The sequence below is a fragment of the Aedes albopictus genome, chromosome 3, assembly GCF_035046485.1.
Source record: "Aedes albopictus strain Foshan chromosome 3, AalbF5, whole genome shotgun sequence".
In the NCBI taxonomy this organism is placed as follows: Eukaryota; Metazoa; Arthropoda; class Insecta; order Diptera; family Culicidae; genus Aedes; species Aedes albopictus.
Genome location: NC_085138.1, coordinates 259,100,566 through 259,122,320, shown reverse-complemented (window position 1 = coordinate 259,122,320; position 21,755 = coordinate 259,100,566). Strand labels below are relative to the sequence as shown.

The 21,755-nt window shown below is 40.6% G+C and overlaps 2 protein-coding genes across 5 annotated transcripts in view; both read left to right on the top strand.

The window, feature by feature from the left end:
- The first annotated feature begins 1,764 nt into the window (after positions 1 to 1,764).
- On the top strand, positions 1,765 to 7,256 carry LOC109425569 (uncharacterized protein K02A2.6-like). 4 transcript variants are annotated; one of them, XM_062860398.1, is made up of 3 exons: positions 1,765 to 1,987; positions 2,805 to 4,537; positions 4,760 to 7,256. In XM_062860398.1, the coding sequence occupies exons 1-3, from the start codon at positions 1,972 to 1,974 to the stop codon at positions 7,079 to 7,081; spliced, it is 4,071 nt and encodes a 1,356-aa protein (XP_062716382.1). In that variant the 5' UTR covers positions 1,765 to 1,971; the 3' UTR covers positions 7,082 to 7,256. The 4 variants fall into 4 exon arrangements, with proteins under 4 accessions (XP_062716382.1, XP_062716384.1, XP_062716383.1 ...); XM_062860400.1 differs by lacking the exon at positions 1,765 to 1,987 and adding an exon at positions 1,994 to 2,466; XM_062860399.1 differs by lacking the exon at positions 1,765 to 1,987 and adding an exon at positions 1,994 to 2,693.
- Positions 7,257 to 14,331: 7,075 nt separating this feature from the next.
- Positions 14,332 to 21,755, top strand: part of LOC109422379 (lysozyme) — a 46,031-nt gene continuing 38,607 nt past the window's right edge. The window contains exon 1 of the mRNA XM_029860979.2: positions 14,332 to 14,653. Coding sequence (XP_029716839.1) covers positions 14,569 to 14,653 — 85 coding nt within the window. The 5' untranslated portion in view covers positions 14,332 to 14,568. The remainder of the gene's footprint in view (positions 14,654 to 21,755) is intronic.

Sequence of the window (21,755 nt, the reverse complement as noted above, 5' to 3'; positions counted from 1 at the left end):
CACAGTGTTGTGGGGGCCCTTTTTTAGAGGATATGTTTGTGCCCAAAAAAATCTAAAAAAAACATTAATGATTCAGCAAATCTCTCAACTTAAAAATGCATTCTAAAACTCTTGAAAATAATCAGAAACTCTTCGAAAATTCATACTAGATTTTCTCTAAAAAAGTTTCAACAGTGGTTGGTGTCCTCTAATTTGAGTCAGTCGAAAGCTGTCTAAGTAAAATCAAACTCTAGAGTACACAAACAAAAAACTTTTCAATTTTGAGAAAAAATCCTTAACTTCAACTCTATGATAAATTGTTTAAGATATTTCCAAAATTTCAAGACAGAGAAATAGCAAACAAATATAGCAGGCATTCTTTTGAATTCAGTCGAAGATTTTCTTCAAAATGTCCGGTAATTTGTTTAAGCAATTGCACAAAAAAGAAATGATAAGATTTGGAAGCAAAGCTCATTATTTCATAAATATATAGACAAATAATTGCAGCCTTTCTCGAAAGAATCACAACATATTACATACATCTTGCCAGTAGATAGTACAGTCAGGTCTTTTTTTACGCGGTTTTCAATTACGCGGCCGCGTTGTTACTTGGCGGGTCGGAAGGACCACGCCTAGCGAGCGAGACTCTTAGGGTCGGCACGTTTCGCTGGTCAAGAACCCAAGTAAAACACTATTTTGATTTTTAACTATTTCTTTAATTTTTTCAAACTTACTGTGTGTGTGGAGTGTCGGTGTGTTGTGTGGAACGTTGCGGCCGGCCGGAAGTGGAGCACTGGGGTGGTTTCCTGCGGGTACCCTGGGCGTTCGGTGGACCAACGGGCTTGGACGGGATCACGGGGTGCGCGGCACAACCTTCGCGCTTGATCTGACCACCGGGGTGGCGTGGTGGCTGATGTCCAGGGGTCTCAACGGGGAATGCCGAGGACTTCGGGCGTTCACGGGGCTTTCAGGGCGTCGGAGGGTCCTCAACGCCAGACGGAACTTCGGGCTGTCCGGGAGGGCCACTAACCGAACGGAAGGGCGTTGTTCGGGCCTCCTAGATGGCGGACGGGATGCCTCACAGGCGGTCACGGACCACGGGTGGCCACTACCAGGCTGAATAGGCCTATAATAATGGGTCCTCGAGAGGTCAGAACGGAAAGAGTTTGCTCTTAGCTCAATTCGACCCAGTAGCCTGTCCCTCTTGCCTTTTCCCCCTTTCCCCTTTATATTTCTCTTTTTGGCATGGATGGTGTCATGGCAACCCTTTTCCCCTTTTTGGCTCATTTGGTGTATGTGTTGTGTTAGGTCTGTTCAGTGTAAGGTGATTGTGTGTTAACAAATTTTGTTCTGATTTTATTCATTATCCTTCTATAACATTTACTAACATACAATATAATTTACTAACAAAAAGCACATAATAGAATATCAATTTACTAACAATTTACTCTAACTATATCAACAAATACTAACAAATTTATTCTTAAGAACTAATAAACATAGTTAGCGTTTCTCAACGGTAACAGCGTAAAAAAAACTCCATACAAAAAAAAAAAATTTCATCGTCTTATTTTTGCATGATTCGTCGAGAAATGGTGAGACTTTTTTTACGCGGTTTTTCGAATTTTGAACTGAGTTTTTTTTTTACGCGGTACGTATCCCCCGCGTAAAAAAAAACCTGACTGTAATTTGAAGTTTTAATGACAAAAAAACAAATCAAGAGAAGTTTCTTGCACTATTATTTTTTTCATGCTTCACATTTTTTTCTTGAAGTGGTATTTTGTGGGGGCCCCTAAAATGTGGGTGTAGTATCGTAACGCTTATATGTAACCCCTATTTAATGTTTGCCGGTTTTGATGTCTAACTCTAAGAGCTGTGGCAGTACAAGAATAGACGAATAAAGAGCAGAAGTGTTTGAGAGACCGAATGACCTAGACGTGTTGTTATTCACTGTCCCGGGAATCCCCGATACTACATTGGCTTCGAGGTAAAATGGAGCATTCGTTGGGTAAGTATAAAATATCAAACCACCAAAGAAAAAAAATCATTAAAAGTAATGGGTCAGTCGCTTAAATGCGGAAAGCTGAAATGTCTGACGTCATTCTGCGGTAGAGCAGGTACAGTATTTGAAATAGATCAGTCGCTTCAATGCGGAATAAAATGGCTGATTCTATTCTGCGGTAGAGCAGGAAGTTTATTTTTTGGAAATAGATCAGACGCTTTAATGCGGCAGAGAAAGATAGACTGATTCTATTGTGAGGTGGAACACGAAGATTTTTTTTCGGATGCAGATCAGACGCTACAATGCGGTAGAAAAAGACCGATTCTATTCTGTATTAGAGCTGGAAAAAAAGCGGATGGAAAAAGGAGAAGAATGATACAGACGTTACGAACCGGTTGAAAAAAAAAAAAACAAGAAAAAATATTGTCGGAGTGAAAATTGGTGACCATTATTAGAAGAACGCAATATCGAGAGCTGTCACTGAAGTGAGTATGCATTATTAGATGAACGCAATATTGGGAACTGTCACTGAACTCAGAGTGCATTATTAGTTGAACACAATTTGTTTTGAAAAGTGTTTGAATCGCGGTTTACAAAATACAAATTGCTAGTTCCCTAGAAAACTAAAATTAAATCGTGAAACGCGTTTGAATTTGTAAATTTTTCGTCGTTCAGGTGACAGCGTTGAATGTGATTAATTGAATATTATGGTGTAAGTTAAATGAAAATATACAAGGGAGTTAATGCAGCCAAATTTGAGATCTTTCATTTTGCTCGAGGCATCGAAGAAGCGTTCTAATGGGTGACTTTCTTGTTGTTGCAGATGTGATTCGAACGCTGGGTTTGCAGATGCAAGCATTCGAATACGCATCGCATACTGACGACGTCGGAATCGAGTGGTGTAAATGGCTGAGGTCATTTGAAACAATGATCCGGGCGAGCAGAATAACTGATGATGACTGGAAGCGGGATTTGTTGCTGCATTATGCCGGGCCAAGCGTACAGCAGCTGTTCGAGACGTTGCCTGATTTGCCGGATAGTGACATGCGAGGGCCGCTTGTAAATATTGAGCAATATACGCCGAACATGACGAGTTATGAAGAGGCCACATCGAAATTGAATGCGTTTTTCCTCCCGAAAGAGAACGCGACGTACGAAAGACACCTGCTTCGTCAAATGAAGCAAAAAGCTGGTGAGTCTATCGATGCTTTCACGGTCAGGCTACGAATCCAAGCGGAAAGATGCGGGTTCGGCGAGAAGGTTGAAGAAAACGTGAAGGACCAAATAATTCAAACTTGCCAATCGACCAACTTGCGGAGAGAATTGCTGAAGCGGGGCGATGCGACTCTAGAGGAAGTGCTGCAGGTTGCGAAGATTTTTGAAACTGTGGCGCAACAGGAGAAGTCCTTCAGCGGCATTGAACAGAAGCCTCCCGCTAGTGAAGTGAACAAAATTGAAGTAAACACATTCGCCAAAAGGAATCGTTTTGCCGAACCAATGCGTGTGGAGTGTCACCGGTGTGGATATTTTGGACACATGGCAAGAGACGACAAGTGCCCAGCAAGAGGAAAATCCTGCAATAAGTGTGGCGGCCGTGATCACTTTGCAAAGAAGTGTCGTAAACGTAAGTACCCGGCGGAATCGAGTGCAAAGCGTGATCTTGGTCGACAAGAAAGGATTGACAACGATTCCCGTAAGCCTGGAAGCAAAGATTTAAGCACCGTCAAGCATATTGTCGAAGCAGAGACGGAATACGTATTCAACGTTACGACACCTGACGGTAATGGTGAATTGCAATGTGTAATTGGCGGTGTATTGACATCAGTAGTAATTGATTCCGGATCGAAGTACAATTTACTGAGTGAATCAGTTTGGGCATCGTTGAAATCAAGGAAAGTGATGGTCTCCGGGCAAACAAAAGAGGTGTCAAAGGTATTCAAGGCCTATGGCGGCAACGAGTTACCAGTTATCGGTGCATTTACAGCGATCGTACAACTCGGTGATCACAGCAGGCCGGCTGAATTTTACGTTGTGCAGGGGAGCGGAAAGATTTTGATTGGTCGAGATACTGCTACAGAGATGGGAGTCTTGAAGATTAGCACATCTGTCAACAAGGTTGATGCGGGACCACCAGCAACTGCTGAAAATCAACCATCCACTACAGTTGAACGTCCATCAAACATCAACGAACCACCGTCATCTCATCTGGGTACCATCAAAGATATGATTGTTGATATCCCAATCAATCCAGAGGTCACGCCGGTTATTCAGCCGTACCGGCGCATACCAGTGGCACTAGAAAACCTGGTTGATCGAAAAATTGATGAGCTGTTGGCCCAAGGCGTCATCGAGAAGGTTAACGAACCATCTAAATGGGTGTCTCCGATGGTCGTGGTGCCCAAAGGTGACGACGTACGCATATGTGTCGATATGCGTCGGGCCAATGAGGCTGTTGCGAGGGAGAACCATCCATTACCAACCATTGAAGATTTTTTGCCACACCTGGCAAAAGCGAAAGTGTTTTCCAGACTGGATGTCAAGAACGCATTCCACCAGGTGGGCTAATTGTTGTTTTTCTTACCAGTAATTCGAATTGACAGTGTTTTCATTGAACTTTTGACGGAACAGTCAATACTTTTGTTAAATGAGCCTCTAACGGCCCTCAAGTTTTGGATTATTACTTTCATTATTATTTTAATAACCATTGTCAATTTATTTAGTTAACTAGAACATAAAAAGACTTTAGCTGAAGCATAAAAGTATGAGTTTTATTTTTAGGTCGAAATATCGCAGAAGTCCCGAGAGATAACAACTTTTATCACGCGTCGAGGGCTGTACAGATACACCAGGTTGATGTTTGGAATCAACTGCGCCCCTGAGTTGTTCCAGAAAATTATGGAACAGATTCTATGTGGGTGCGAAGGCTGCGTTAATTTCATTGACGACGTTATAGTGTTCGGGGCAGACCAAGAGGAACACGATGCACGGTTGCAAATGGTTCTTCGTAGGATGAGTGATATGAACGTTTTGCTGAATAATAGCAAATGCGTTTACGGTGTAACCGAGCTTAAATTTTTGGGACATTTTTTGTCAGACAACGGAATTACACCGGACTCTGACAAATTGGAGTCGATTAAAAATTTTCGTGAGCCAAAAACTGCCGAGGAAACCAGAAGTTTTTTGGGCCTAGTAAATTACGTTGGGAAATTCATCCCAAACCTGGCCACCCTAACGGAGCCTCTTCGACAGTTAACTAGACATCAGAGCAAATTCGTATGGAATCGAGAACATCAAACAGCATTCGAAGAACTCAAGCGGCATTTGATGAATCCGTGCACGTTGGGCTACTTTGATGGGGATGATCGTACACAGCTGATTGCGGATGCTAGCCCTGTTGGGTTAGGGGCCGTGCTTATTCAAATCAACGACAAAGGTCCCAGAATAATTTCGTATGCGAGTAGGAGTTTGACGGATGTAGAGAAACGGTATGCACAGATAGAAAAGGAAGCGTTAGCGCTTGTCTGGGCCGTTGAACGGTTCCATTATTATCTGTTCGGTCGTTCTTTTGATTTGATTACCGACCACAAACCTTTGGAGGCAATTTTTGGGCCGAAATCGAAACCATGTGCGCGGATAGAAAGGTGGGTGGTTCGATTGCTGACATACAAGGGAAGAGTCATCTACCGCCCCGGAAAATCGAACATTGCGGATCCTCTATCGCGACTGGCAGTTACCTCAGAGCAGAGCGGAAAGCCATTCGAAGAATATACGGAACATTACGTGAATTGGGTTGCGATTAACGCTGCTCCAGTCGCGCTGAAGTTGACGGAAATTGAACAGGAATCTGAACGTGATGAAGCAATTAAAGCAGTCGGAATTGGTTTGCAACAGGGAGAATGGTGTGAAGCTGCTACTCCGTTCAAGCTTTTCTGTTCTGAGCTATGCTTTGCTGGGAAAATTTTGCTCCGTGGAACTAGAATGGTCATCCCTGAGAACCTGAGAGCGCGGACCCTAGATTTGGCTCACGAGGGCCACCCGGGAATGACGATAATGAAACAGCGACTGCGTGCTAAGGTGTGGTGGCCAAAATTGGACACTCAAGTCGAGAAGTATGTCAAAGGCTGTCGTGGATGCGCATTAGTGGCAGCGCCTGCACCACCAGAGCCTATGAAGCGAAAAGAGTTACCATCGCAACCTTGGCAACATGTTGCTATCGATTTTCTTGGGCCACTCCCATCCGGACATTATCTGTTCGTGGTAGTCGACTACTTCAGTCGATATATCGAAGTTGAAATAATGAAGAAAACAGACTCCACTGAAACAATTAAGCGCTTGTCGACAATTTTCGCTCGATTCGGACTTCCGGTTACAGTTACTGCTGATAATGGCCCGCAATTTACCAGCGAGGAGTTTCGGAACTATTGTGAATCTAGTAACATCAAGTTGATAAGCACTACGCCCTATTGGCCGCAGCAAAACGGCGAGGTGGAGCGGCAAAATAGGTCGATATTGAAGAGACTCTCCATCAGTCAAGCCACAAACACAGACTGGGTAAGTGAACTTAACAAATATTTGCTCATGTACAGATCCTCCCCACACTCGACGACGGGAAAAACTCCATCGGAGATGCTGTTTGGCTACAATATTCGCGATAAGGTTCCTTCTATTAACCAGCCAAAAGAAATCGACGAAGAAACGGCCGACAGGGACAGAGAAAAAAAGGAGAAGGGAAAACTATATGCCGATGAACGACGAAATGCCAAACCAAACTCTATCACAGAAGGCGACAAGGTACTTGTCAAACGGATGACGAAACCTAACAAATTAGCTACGACGTTCGAGCCCGTGGTCTATGATGTCATCAAAAGGAAAGGAGGAGATGTAGTAGTGGCATCAGAAGACACGGGTACAGCATATCGGAGACATGTTTCTCATTTGCAACGAGTTATTGGTGAAGGCGAGCCTGGAGGTACGTGCGTCAACCCGTCGAATCTTCAAGGGAGCGGAGCTACAAAACGAAGTGCTGTTGATTTACCCGAAACAGAATCCAGATCAAAACGACCAACGCGGCAACCAGGATATTTGCGAGACTATGTGTAAAGTTTGATTTTGATTAACAAGTTAAAATATAATAAAAAGAGAAAAGTGATGTAGTATCGTAACGCTTATATGTAACCCCTATTTAATGTTTGCCGGTTTTGATGTCTAACTCTAAGAGCTGTGGCAGTACAAGAATAGACGAATAAAGAGCAGAAGTGTTTGAGAGACCGAATGACCTAGACGTGTTGTTATTCACTGTCCCGGGAATCCCCGATACTACAGTGGGGGCCCCTAAAATGTGGGGGCCTGGGGCCCTGGCTCCCCTGACCGCCCCCTCCCCCAAATCCGGCACTGGAGCCAGCTAAACATGCAAGAGAAAAAGCAGAATGGAAGAGGAGGCAAGTGAACTCCTCTACCATCTTTCTCTTCCTGGTGTATGTTTAGGAGAATAACTATGAAAAGCGAAAATGCTGGCTTCGCCAATGCTAACGGGCGTACCACAAAGTTAAGAAAAACGAGAGAATGATGTTTTAGTGTGTCGATCCCCAAATTACCCGAGGACCCACCTCTCGGGTATCTGAATGCAGATTTCCTAATTGGGTTGTTAAATTAAGAAAAATGTATCGATTTTTTTGATTTTATACGAAAGAGCACCTTTTCAAATTCATGAAAATTTGGATTTTGGCTCAGTTTTGCATGCAGATTTAGAATATGGTATAATCTCAACATCGCTAAAGAAGCCAATTCAATAAAAAAACGATCATCACCAGAGTTTCATCACAGGAACCCAGACCATTGATTAATTAGAGTTGATGTCAGCGTCTATGAGGACACTTGACTGTAACTCTATTTTGCTTTATGCTGAGATTATAGAAATACAAAAAGAGAACAGTTCTCTAGGTACTATGGGTCTCTAAGTAAGTATAATTCATACATATTGACCACAAGGGCATAGCCAGCTTTTTGGTCAGGGAGGGGCAAGCAAATTTGTGCCTGTACTAGCTTCCATACCTATACGCAATAAGATGAAATTGAATATAATAACATTATATTCTAAAAGTGTTATTTGATCCTTCAGCAGTCACGCTGTTGTATTTTGTACAATAAGTGAAAAAACTCGCCTGATCTACATAAATCAACGTGGTGCTGGTAGCGGTGAGCAATTTCTGGAAGATTAAGAATTTTTAGGACTAGAATTTCCTGGTTCCTGTATGAATTCCTGAAGGAAGCCCTGTAGAATCTCTCGAGGAATTCCCGAAGGAATCCATGGAGAAATTTCTGAGAATATACCTGGAGGAATTCCTGTATAAATTGTGGGACGAATACCTAGAGAAATATCTGAAGAGATCTCATGAGGAAATTCTAGAAGAAATCCTAGATAAATTTCTGGAGGATTCCTTGGAGAAAGTTCTGGAGAAATTCCTCGAGGAACTCTGGGAGAAATCCCTAGAAAAAAAACAGAAGCAATCTTCCTAGAATTCCTAGAGGAAATCATGGAGAAATTTCAGAAGGAATCCTTGGGGGAGTTCTTGGAGAAATCCCTGAAGCAAATTCCTGAGAAAATCTCTAGAGGGAATCCAGGAAAAACTTCTGAACAAATTCCTGATGTAATTCTAGGAAGAATTCTTGAATAAGACCCTACATGAAATCCTGGAGAAATTTCTTGAATGAATTCTTGGAGAAATTGCTGGAGAAATTTCTGAAAATGTCCCTTGAGAAATTCTAGGAGGATTTCCTGGAAGAACCCTTGGAGAAATTTCTGGAGGATTCCCTGGAGGAACCCTTAAAGCAATTCCTGGGCGAATCTCTGAATGAATTCCCGGAGGAATGCCTGGAGGAATCCCTGCAAAAAAATCCCGATGGTATTCCTGGAGAATTTCGTGGAATAATCTCTGAAGAAATCTCTTAAGGATTTTCTAAAGAAATTCTTGGAGGAATTGGGTTCTTTAGGGGTAACCAGATTGCTGCATAATCGGAATCTCCGTCCAAAAATTAGTCGAAATCCAAAATTTCATCATTTTTGGTGCCCGCAAACTATTTTTAAAATGCATTTGAAGTTTGTATGGGGAAAATTTTTTGTTCGGGGCGAACTGTCACTTTATCGATTGAACTGTCATTCTATCCACGAAAATTAAAACTGTTTTGTTCATTCAACCATCAAAACAAATGAATCGAGACGCAAAAAAATCACCTTATGCTCAGAAAAATGAACTCTTTCGATTAGGCTAAAGAAAATGGCAATATTTAATTCACTAAACAACCCAATTGCTGACATAATTTGTGAAGGATGTCCAGGAGAAATTCCTAGAGAATTTCCTGGAGGAATTCCTGAAAAAAAATCCTGGGGTATTTCCTGCAGGAATCTCTGGATAAAATCCTGGAGGAATGCATGAAGGAATTCCTAAAGGTATTCCTGTGAGAATTGCTGGAGGAATCTCTAGAGAAATTTTCGGAAGAATTACTGGATAAATTACTAGAGGAATCTCCAGAGAAATTCTGGGTGATTTCCATATCTGAAAATCCCTTAAGAAACTCCTGGACCGAATTTTCTGGAGGAATTCCTGGAGAAATCCTCGATGGAATTCTGAAGAAATCCCAGCGGGAATCCTTGAAGAAACTTGTAAAGAAATCCCTGGAGGAATATCTGGGGGAATCCCTGAAAAATTGCTGAAGGTATTCCAGGAAGTTCTCCTCCTGGAAGAATTTCTAAAGAAACCCTTAGGGGATTTCCTGGAAGAATCCTTGGAGAAACTTTTGGAGGATTTCCTGGAGGAATCTTCGAAGGATTTCCTGGAGGAATCTATGCGAAAATCCCTGGAGAAATTCATGAAGGGATTCGTGATGGAATCTCAGGAGAAATTTCTGGAGAAATGCATGGAGAAATCCCTAGAGGAATTGTCTGGAGAAATTCCTGGATAAAATCCTGGAGGAATGCCTGGAAGAATTCCTAGAGGTATTCCCGTGGTATTCCTGGAGGAATTTCTACAGAAATTCCTGGAGGAATCCTTGAAAAATTACTGAAGGTATTTCTGGAGATTTTCCCGGAAGAATTTCTGAAGAAACTTCTAGAGGATTTACTGGAAGAATCCTTGGAGGAATTTCTGAAGGATTTCCTGGAGAAACCCCTGGAGGAAACCCTGAAGCGATTCATTAAGGAATCTTAGGAGAAATTCCTTTAAAAATGCCTGGAGGAATCCATGAAAAATTACTGAATGTATTTCTGGAGAATGTTCTGGAAGAATTTCTGAAAAAAAATCCTGGAGAAATTTCTGACATGATTTCTGAAGGATGTCCAGGAGTTTACTGGACGAATTCATGAAAAGATTCTTGGGGTAATTCCAGGAGAATATCCTGGAGGAGTTCCTGGAGAAATTCCTGAATTAAATTCTGGAGGAATACCTGGAGGTTTTCCTTTGAGAATTGCTGCAGGAATCCTTGAAGAAATTCCTGGAGGAATCTTTGGAGAAATTCTTGATGCAATTACTGGATGAATTTCTGAGGTAAACTCAAGAGAAACTCTGGGAGATATTTTTGTAAAAATCCCCTGAGAAATTCCTGGAGGAATTTCTAAAGAAATCCCTGGAAAAATCCCTGGAGAATTTCCTTGGGGAATCCATGTAGCAATTTCTGCAGAAAAATCTGCAAGAATTCTTGGAGGAATTCCTGAAAAAAAAAATCTTAAAGGTATTCCTAGAGTAAATCCTGCAAGAATTATTGAAGGACTCTCTGAAGAAACTCCTGGAGAAATTCGTTGCGGAGACCCTGGAGAAATTCCTGGATGAAATCCTGGAGGAATGCCTGCGTGGATTTCTGAAGGAATCCCAGGAAAAATTCCTGCAACAATTCCAGAAGAAACCCCTGGGGAATTCCTGGAGGAATCCCTGAAGCAACTCCTGGAGGAATATCTGGTGGACTTCCTGGAGGAATCACTGAAAAAAAATCCTGGAGAAATCTCTGCAAGAATCCAAGGAGGAATCCCTGGAAGAATGCCTGGAAAATTTCCTGAAAGAGTGCCTAGGAGAATTCCTGGTGGAATTCTTTGAGAATTCCTGGTGGAATTCTTGGAGGATTCCCTGAAGTAATTCCTGGAGAAATCTTGGAATGAATTCCTGTAGGAGTCTCTAGAAAAAAAAAAATCCTTGGTGGGATTCTTGAAAGAATTCCGGAAGCAATTACTAGAGGAATCTCTGGAGGAATGCATGGAGGAAGTCCTGAAGGAATGCATTGAGGAAAACCTGAAGGATTTCTTGGAGGAATCTCTGAAAAAAAATCTTGTAGGAATTCTTGGATGGATCCCTGAAGAATTTCCTAGAAGTATGCCTGAAGGAATCTCCAGAGGAACTTATGGAGAAATCTCTAGAGAATATTCTAGCGGAGTTTCTTGAGAAATCGCTAGATGAATTCCTGAAGAAATTTTTAGAGAAATCCCTGCAGGAATTCTTAGAGGAATCCCTGAAGAAATTTGTGGATAAATCTCTTAAAAAATCGTAGAGAAATACCAGGAATAATTTCTTGAAGAAATCGGAGATGGAATTCTTGGAGAAATTTTGGAGGAATCCATAGAAGAGAAGCAATTCCTAAGAAAATTCCCAAACAGAATACAAGGAAGAAATCCTGAAGGAATCTTAAGAAGAGTTCCTGGGAGAATCTTTGTAGGAATTTTCAAAATAAGTTGTTCCAGAAAGAATCACAGAAGGATTTCCCGAGTTAAGCCCTGCAGAATATCTTGGAGGAATCCATGGAGGAACTCCTGGAGGATATCCTAGAGAAATGCCTTTAGGGATTAACAGAGGAATCTCTGGAAGAATTCCTGGAAGAGTTTCTGGGGGAATTTCTAGAGGTTTTTTTTTGAAGGAATCTTTGGATGATTTTTTAGAGGATTCCCTTCAGCAATTCCTAGAGGAATCCCTGAAACAATTTCTGGAGGAATCTCTGTAGAAATTCATGGAGGAATCCCTTGACAAATTCCTGTAGGAATCCCAGGAAGAATTCCTGAAGAAATTGCAGGTGCAATCCTTGGAGAAATCCTAATGGAATTTAGAAGGAATAAGAATAAGAAGATGCATTGGAGGGAATCCTTGAATAATCCCTGTAGCAGTTGCTGAAGAAACCCCAGGAGGAATCCCGGAAGCAATTCCTAGAGGCATTCTCAAGGGAATCCCTAAATAGTCTCTGAAGGAACTACTGGAATAATTCCTGGAGGACTTCCTGAAAGAATTCCAAGAGGAACTCCGTGGAGTTCCGTGGAGTTGTTCCTGGAAGAAACACAGAAGAAATTCCCCGGTGAATCCCTGGAGGAGTTATTGAAGGAAAACATGGAGAAATTCCTGAAGAAAACCCATGAGGAATCTCGGAAGCAATCCCATAAGGAATTCCTAAGAACAACCCAGGAAAACTTTCTTAAAAAATTCCTGGCAGAATTTTTGTTGGAAAAATTATGGAGGATGGAAGAATCGATGTTTGCAATAATTTTTGGTCGAATTATTGTTCGAATCTTTACATGGACTCAAAACAGATTGTTTTGTACAATGTTTTAAGGAACTCCTGGATTATTTTTTATATTATCTCTGATAAATTTTCCTGTAAGGGTTTCTGGAAGATATTCCTGCTCTGAACGTCTATAGATATCCCAGGATAAATCCTCGGAGGAATATCTAGTGAAGGAAGTTATCGAAAAAATCCTGGAAGAGTTCGTCGATACATCCTTGCAGAAGTATCTGTAAAAAATCTGAAGAAATCGTGGGAGGAATTCTTGGTGCATTTCTTGGAACAAATCCTGAAACAATCACTATCGGAATCCTGCAAGATGCCCATGGAAGAATTCAAGAAGGAGAAACTCCTGGAGAAGTCCCTTGTGGAATTTCTGAAAGAATCCCTGAAGAAGTTCCTGAATAAATGTCGAAAGGAATTTCTGAAGGTGTTCTTGAAAGTATTCGTGAAGAAATTCCAGGTATTTTGCTCTTAGAATAACGTTTGTTTGAATTGAATATTAGTGGAAATTCGTATAGCAGTACGGCATAACTGCACTCTAGAGCAGTATATAGTTCTACAAAGTCCTTCTTTTTCACTACCGCGACCGGTTCCGGCATATCTGGAATATTGGGTATGCTGTTTTTGTATTCCATAAATAAACATCATAAAATTTAACCATTCAACCAAGCTTGTTATTTGGTTAAATTCTATGATAAGATTGAAGTGGTTCTCATAAAGAAATACTTGGCGAAATTTCCAGTGGTTCTCGAGTAAAAAAGGTTTGATAATTGTGGATAAAACCTTAATTATTAGAATGTTTTTTTTAGATATTTTTTCTGCAACTCTGAGTTAATGACAATTTTTCAGTTGGCTCGATTTAAAAACAAATAAATCTGGTGGCCAGGGGGGGGGGGCACGGCCCCCCTGCTCACCTCTGGCTTCGCCCATGATTGACCATACAACCGGGTCTCCAAAGCTGAGCTCCAACGTCGATGTCAGGAAAGAATGAATTTAGTATAAGTTGGAGGTACCATAGTAGGAAAATTTATTTCAGAAGCATAGCATAGCATAGCATAGCATGAATACTTGCACAAATCTTGGATGGAGTTGCAAAGTTGAATATTTCCATTGACATTGCTGATGTCGCTACTATCTACAATGTCATAGATTCACTCAGCTCCATACACCTGGCCAAGTCCTTGCAAGCATTTATAAATCCCTTCATCAACTTAGAAAGAGCCCAGAACTGAAGCATCTTCCAATAGATGAAAGGATGTTGAAAATAGCGAATTTCCAACTTATATGCAGTTATACAGTAAATATACTGAAGTAGAATTATTTATAAATAAATAATATTGGAAAGATCTCACCAATTGTTGTGGGGTTTTTGTGGTTCAATGCCGATCATCTAATTGTCTTGATTAATGTTCTTCTCTGTAAAGAACAACACAATCAGGAAAATTTATTTCAGAAGCAGTATAAAAATAATAACATGAAACGAGCTCACTAAGCGTGTCTAAAAGTTGCTCGACGGCAGCGTTGCACATTTGAAAGCTGAAATTGTCATAGCAAATAAAATCGTATAAATCATTTTTTGTGGTCAAACGCAAGAGCCCAAAAAGAACCAGGGGAGAACCCTCATCGCCAATCTAGTTATTATTTGATTGAGAAAGGATCCGATCAACAACGACATCGATCAATAAAATACATGACGTCATCTCCTTGCCGGATTCATTCTTAATCACTGCTTGCTGCCGTACTGCAGCAGCACGATCACTTCCATCCATTCACGCTGCTGCGATCGTTTCGGAGTCATCAATAAGTTCCCTCTGCCTTGTGGCTCGTGGTGGTTCGTCTACAACACCTCTAATAACGATCGCGCACCACTCGCGAATCAGTCAGTCGTGAAGATCATCTCGAACCGATCGGTCAGGGCTTATTGCTAGCTACCTCGTTCCGGGCGTGTGCTGCTGTGTGTTCAGTGTCCAGAAAAGATTGTTGGCGAGTACAATCACTTGCTAGAAAAGTGTGATCAATAAAAAAATCTATATACAGACACGATAGATCGAACCAGGATGAATCTGAAGACATCCGTTTGTTGTGCCGGCATTTTGGTCGCGTTGATCGCGTCGTTGGTGAATGCTGATGTGTCGCACCTCGGTGAGTAATGACGATCGCGCGTGTTTTTTTTCTCGTGGGATCTGCGATCACTTGCCTATACCTAGCTAGACCGGGACATGTGTGCGGGGGTTTTCATTAATGATCCATCACAGTAAGATCTGTTTTTGCTGGTGGTGAAGGTCTGAAGGTCAGGGTGCGGTAGATTTTAGCAATGTCGACTTGCATGTTTGTTTCTTGTTTTTTTTTGGCGAACCATAAACGGTGTCCTAACGGTATTTGTTGAAAAAGATTGTCTTCCTGAATGGCGGTTTGAACAACGTGTTACGTGTTTATAACAAGGAAGATTGATTAGATAGGATCGTTCAGGAGGTCTGACCTCTTTATTTCCTTAACACCTTTTTTTGTAAAGTTTTAATCTCAGCCCTTGTTGAAAAAGATAACACAGAATTACGCAAACTTGGGAGAACATCCCAATACCTTTCAGCAAGATGCAGCGCAGTTTGTTTTTATACTTCTCAGTATTCTTAGAAATAAGTGAATTTACGCATGATAATGTAAAGAAAGAAATCAATCAATGGGATTTGGTGCGTTAATTGGAAGAGCAACCGCGATTTGGGATGCTGTGCGTCAACAAGATTCAGTTCGTGAAGCAAAATTTTTACTTCGACATTAGAAAATGTTGAAACTGTGATGAACTATGAGTTACAGGTCTTGGATAAAAAACTATAGGTATACCGACTAATGTTTTGAAAACCTTCATTAGATGGTACGATACGATCATATTACCTCATTACCACAACGCCACAACGATCGGCACACTTACCCTATACCACAAAAAAATACCTTGAGTATGGATCTTAAGATCTAAATCCCCTAAAATAAATGCTGATTTTTTGAAATTTATGTATACAGTAGACGTTCGATAACTGCAACATGTTTACGTTTCACTTACCGAATGAAATTAGATAACTGCAACAACTGACAGGCGTCAAAGAACTGTTACTTGTTGCAGTATGCAACTAATGTGCATTCGGAAAACATCGCATTGCATAAAAAGTGCATGTGAAAAACATCGCATCGGCTGTTGACATTTCAGTTTGACGGATAGCGGTGTGAAAACTGCAAAATTGTTGCACTTAGCGGACTTGCAGTTAAGAAGCATTGCAGTTAAAGCGTTTGCACCGAGCGAACGTCTACTGTACATGTTAACAAGACCTATACCTTAGTAAATATTGCCAAAAGATTTTCTGCAAATCAGTACCGGGTCGATTTTTATAAAACTATGTGACACTATTTTGTTCAAAGTAAAATTACTACAAAAGTAAAAAAAAAAAATGAAAATATCACTTTGGCGAAATTGATCAGTATACAACTGATCACAGACAAACAATCGTAACTCTTAGAAGAAATTTATCAAAAGTTTTTGCCCGGTGTATTTTCTATGAGCACACTGCCACCTGTTGGTAGAACCGCGCGAGACACTGTCGGCCATGATGAATTTCGATTTGACGTTTGTCTAACACGCACACTACTACACAAATCGCCTGTAATTTTCGGTTGCATCGTTCAGCAACGTGTACACTGGCGAACGTCAAATCAATCGAGCTATAGCGCCTCTGGTGGAAGGTTCGCGGAAATCAAATGAAATTTGAATTGATCGTTAAATGCATGTGCCAAGCCGTTTTGAAGAGTATGACGTCTGTTTGCCTGTGAACTGATCATCGCATCGGTCAGACTAGAACATTTCCTTCTCAACTTAATTTTGTTCTTCTAAACCCGAAAAATGCAACACCCCCGAAGTGCGACTGTTAAAAGGTTTGATTAAATTTTGAAATTTCTTGTCAAACGCCTGCATGTATGCATTTTTTAGAACAAGCGAGCTATTTAAAAAAATAAGACTACATATTTCATAAAAAATGGGACTTTTGGAACTTCTTCATATACAAAATCACTCAAAGTTTACAGTAAAGGAACCTTAAAGGAACTGCAGGAGGCAGAAGCACCTGAAGGAATCTCTGTAATGGCTCGTGGAGAAATCCCTGAAGGAATCTCTGGTAGACCAAGAATCTTTCTAAAAAAGATCCATGGAATTACAGAAGAAATTTAGGAATAATTCCCGAAACAATTCCAGGAGGGATCCCAGAAGGAATTCCAGGAGGAATCCCCGAACGAATTCCAACAGGATTCCAACAATTTCCAGAGGAGTTCTAGCAGGAATCCAAAAAAAAGGAGTATTGAAGGATTTTCGGGAGAAATCCTCAGAGGATTTTCAAGAGGAATCCCTGAAAGATTTTCAAGAGGAATCCCTGAAAGATTTCCGGGAGAAACACTCGAAGGTATTTCAGGAGAAATCTGCGAAGGATTTCAAGGAATAATCCCGGAAGAATTTAAATAGGAATCCCCGAAACAATTCCAGCACAAATCTACTTGGGAATTCTAGCAGTTTGAAGTTTGAGGAATACTCGAAGGATTTCCAGGATAAAGCCCAAAGAAATTCCAGGAGAAATTCCCGAAGGAATGACAAGAGGAAGAAGAAGAATCAGGAAGAATTCCCGATGGATTTCCAGCAGGAATCCCTGAATAAATTTCAAGAGGAATCCTCGAAGAATTTTCAGCAGGAATCTCCGAAGCATTTTCAGGAGAAAAACTGGAAGGAATTTCAGAAGAAATTCCAAAATGAAACGCCGAAAGAACTCCATTAGGTACAGTAAGGACCCGATTTTGTCAGCCCCATTTTGCGACGAACTTTTTGTTCTTATTATCTTAGGATCACATTTTAAGCAATTTATTAATATTTATCATCGAACGACAGCTGCGATGCAGAACATAGATGAATAAAAAGTTTGAAAAACTGTTTAAGTTTTTGAAGAGAGCAAACAATGTGTTCCAAAAGGGGGCTGATAAAATCGGGTCACTTATGTATTCCCAAAGAATTTCCACAGGAATCTCCAAAGGTATTCGAAAAGGAATACCCGAAGAATTTTCAGGAGGAACCACCAAAGGAATTTTAGAAGAAATAACCGAAGAATTTTCAGGAAGAATTCCCGAAGAAATTCAATAAGGAATCCTTGAAGAATTTCCTGGGGGAATCCCAAAGAATTTTCAGAAAGAATCCCCTAATGAATTCCAGAAAAAAAAACTCGAAAAAATTTCAGGAGGAATCCACTGAAGAATTCCTACAGGAGTCCCCGAAAGAATTCTATTAGGAATTCCCAAAGAAATTCCAGAAGGAATCTCCAAAGTAATTCCAGCAGAAATCTAAAAAAATGAGGAAGAATCCCAGAAGGATTTTCAAGAAAGGAATTCCATTAGAAATCCCCGAAGAAATTCCAGGAGGAACTCCCGATTTTTTTTTGAGGAAGGATTTACAGGAGGAATTTCTGGAGGACTTCCAGGAAATATTCTCGAACGATGTCCAGGCTGAATCTTCGAAGGACTTCCAGGAGCAATCACCGGCAGTATTACTGGGAATCCTAGGAGGAAATCTCGAATCTTGGTGGCTTCGTGGCCGTGTGGTTAGGGGCGTCAGTCGTCTAGCCGTTTCGTAAGCCTCGGAGTGCGTGTTCGATTCCCGTTCCAGTCGGTGAAAACTTTTCGTCAAACGAAAAATGGGGGTTTCGTGTGTTGTCTGTTGTCTTATGTTTGTAATCGTTCAGTCTGTGCAACCTCTGGTTGAAGACGGTGCTGTGTCTTAGAAATTCCATGGGAAAATTCAAGGAAATCCTGGGGATATGCTTGGTTAAAGTCCTAAAGAAGTCTTTGAAGAAATTTCTGGTTGAAACTTTTAAGGAAGTTCTACACTCATCCCTGGAGGAAGTTCTGTATGACTCCCTGAAGAAACTTCTGAGGAATCTCTGAATTGTCCCAAAAGGTATTCTAAATCCTCCTGTACGCATCTCTGAAGGAAATCCTGGAGAGATCCTTGAAGAAACTTCTGGAGAGATCTCTGAAGAAACATCTGCACGAATACATGAATCCCTCAAAGAACTCCTGCAGGACTTCCTGATGGAACTTTAGAAGGAATCACTGGAGGAATTCCTAGACTAATCTCTAAAGAACCTCTTGTAGGAATTCCTGTCGGAACTTCTAGATCCTTCCCTGATGGATCTCCTGAAGGCATCCCTGAATCCTCCTAAAAGAATCTCTGATGGAACTTCTGCACTAAGTTCTGCGGGAACTCCCGTTGGAATATCTAAGGGAACTTTTGAAGGGATCCCTGATGAAGCTCATGGAGGCATTCCTGAATCTTCCTGGAACTATTAGGGAAATCTCTGAAGGAACTCTCAGAAAAACCCTGAAGGAACTTCAGTGTGAAAACCTGAAGGATCTTCTAGAGAAAACCCTTAAAGAACTCCTGGACAATATAAACGAAGCATTTTAAAGGGATTCCAAGAGGATTTCCCGAATAAATTTCAGGAAGAACCACACAGGGTACTCCAGGCGACATTTCTGAAAGAATTCTTGGAGGAATGCTTAAAAAAAGCCACCCGTAGAACATCATTCACGAAACGCGACGCGAGACAAGACACGACACTTATGGTTCTTACAATCGTCAAAATAATTAAAAAATTACCTTAATGCCGACCGGTTTCGGGCTCGATGCAGCCCATCTACGGGACAATGTCCGACTGATTGCGATGTTGTTCGTACTCACGCTAACGCCGCTCAGCACAAAAGTGCATAATTTCCAGACTACACCAAAAATGTGTAACCCTTGCACATTCACAAAATCAGCTCCTGTGTCCGCAAAATCGTTAAATTAGCAAAAATTTATGTACAGCAATCTAGCTTGGTTTACTAGTGACCTTGGAAAACAAAAAAAAATCGACATTTCGCATCTAGACGAGTGTACGAGCTGTTTTTTGAGAATGTGTAACTGTAACACATTTTTGTGTGGTCTGGAAATTATGCACTTATGAGTAGGGCTTACACATTTTAGTGCTGAGTGGTTTTACTGTGCTGATCCGGGTCCGGGGGGAGAGAGAATGTTACTGCAGCCGATTCGTGTCGATGAGATCGTATAGACTCGACATGATGGGAGGATCGTCTTCATTCATCAGCGGTTTTTGGGAATTGCTGATGAACATTGACTCCCATGTGTTTAAGTGGGAAGCTTTTCTCACACTTTTTATGAGAACATAATGAAGGAACTCCTGTGGTCAGCCCTGAAGGAGTTTCAGGAGGGATCTATGGAGAAAAAGGACCTCAGAAGCAACTCTTGATGGAACTCATGGAGGCATCCCTGAATCTCCTGGAAGAATCTCTGAATTGGAGAGACACCTGAAGGAACGTCAGGAGAAATCCCAATTTGGAATTCTAGAAAAAAAATCCTGGGGAAACTTCTGGAGGAATCTCTGAAGGAACTCTTGGACTAATCGCTGGAAAAATTTCTGTTCGAATATCTGAGAGATCTTCTGTAGAAATCGTTGATAAAACTCCTGAAGGCATCCCTCTGAGTCGTCATCTTCAATGTGTTAGTGTTGGTGGTCTTCTATTTTAGGCCACAATGGCGCCTGCCACGTCAGGTTGTAGGTCAATGCGGGGAAGGGGAAGGAAGTGATGATTGCAATCGTTTCTCACGCTTAGTATCATACGGGCGTATCTACAATGATCGATTTCTCTTCATCGATTTTCTCTTTGATTAATAACTTGGCCGGCAAATCATTTTCGGTAGTTTTTGTTGTTTTAGATGCTAGTCCTAGTTGTCCTTCATCGAAACACACCGAGAGATCATCCGAATTTTTGTCGTAATTCAAAGTAATCCAAAGAGAAAATCGATGAAGAGAAATTGATCATTGTAGGTACGCCAACGAACCTTACCTCAAACTGACTGACAACTCTCAGGTCGTTTTGACAGATGTAATATGAGCAAGAAAAGGACGGCAACAAAATCGAAAAAGTAGAATTATATGATCCATTTTAGTCGTGCATGTGTGTGGTCTGTCAAAATGACCTGAGAAGTGACAAACTTTTTCATGGCTAGTTTTGTTGGTGTAATGAAGAATCCACAGCAGACCAAATATACCTCTGCGTCTGCACAAATTCATGCGGATGTCGGAGCGTTGGTGGAATATGGTTGGCAATGGGTTCACACATTGGTGCGTGGATGCCAGGCGTAAGGCTATAGATTACCCGAATAAAAATTTACATTAGCCTGACGTTAAATTTCAATGTATACATCAACATCAAGGTTTGATGTACTTCTGATGTTGAACATTAGAAAACATTACGATTCAGATGTGTTTATGCAAGGTAACATAATGTATACATCAGGAAATCAAACGTTTTTCTGATGTCAAGCAAATAATCCGAAACATCAAAATCTGACGTTTTCAAATGTTTTTTGATGTGCAAAAAACATAAAACTCTAACGATTTTCTTTTGTATGTTGATGTAAAATAACAATAGATTTGGACGTTTTCAGATGTTTCATGATGTGCAAAAACATTAGATTCAAACGTTTTGTTATGTATGTAGATGTAAAAAACATTAGAATTATACGTTATATTGATGCAAATTGAGACATCGGATTTAGATGTTTTCAGATGTTTTATGGTGTGCAAATACATTAGATTCAAACGTATTTCTGATGTATGTTGATGTGAAAAACATCAGATTCAGACGTTTCCTGATGTATGTTGACGTCAATTCTGACATTTGTTTTAGACGTTTTTAGATGTTTTATGATGTGTAAATACATTAGATTCAAACGTATTTCTGATGTATGTTGATGTAAAAAACATCAGATTCAGACGTTTCCTGATGTATGTTGACGTCAATTTTGACATTTGTTTTAGTTGTTTTTAGATGTTTTATGATGTGTAAATACATTAGATTCAAACGTATTTCTGATGTATGTTGATGTAAAAAACATCAGATTCAGACGTTTCCTGATGTATGTTGACGTAAATTCAGACATTAGTTTAAAACGTTTTTAAATGTTTTATGATGTGCAAATAGATTAGATTCAAACGTATTTCTGATGTATGTTGATGAAAAAACATTAGATTCAGACGTTTTCTTACGTTCTTTGATGTACATAACCATTTGATACCAAGATGGATACTCATATTTGCAAAAAACAAACGTGTTCTAATGTTCTAGATTACATACCACAGTTATATGTATTGCGATTGATAGA

Bases quoted from the DNA above. Each gene is read 5' to 3' on its own strand.
- LOC109425569 (XM_062860397.1), top strand. From the start codon at position 2,780: ATGGGTGACTTTCTTGTTGTTGCAGATGTGATTCGAACGCTGGGTTTG. The intron at 4,538-4,759 runs GTGGGCTAATTG...TTTTATTTTTAG, and splicing joins TCAAGAACGCATTCCACCAG to GTCGAAATATCGCAGAAGTC.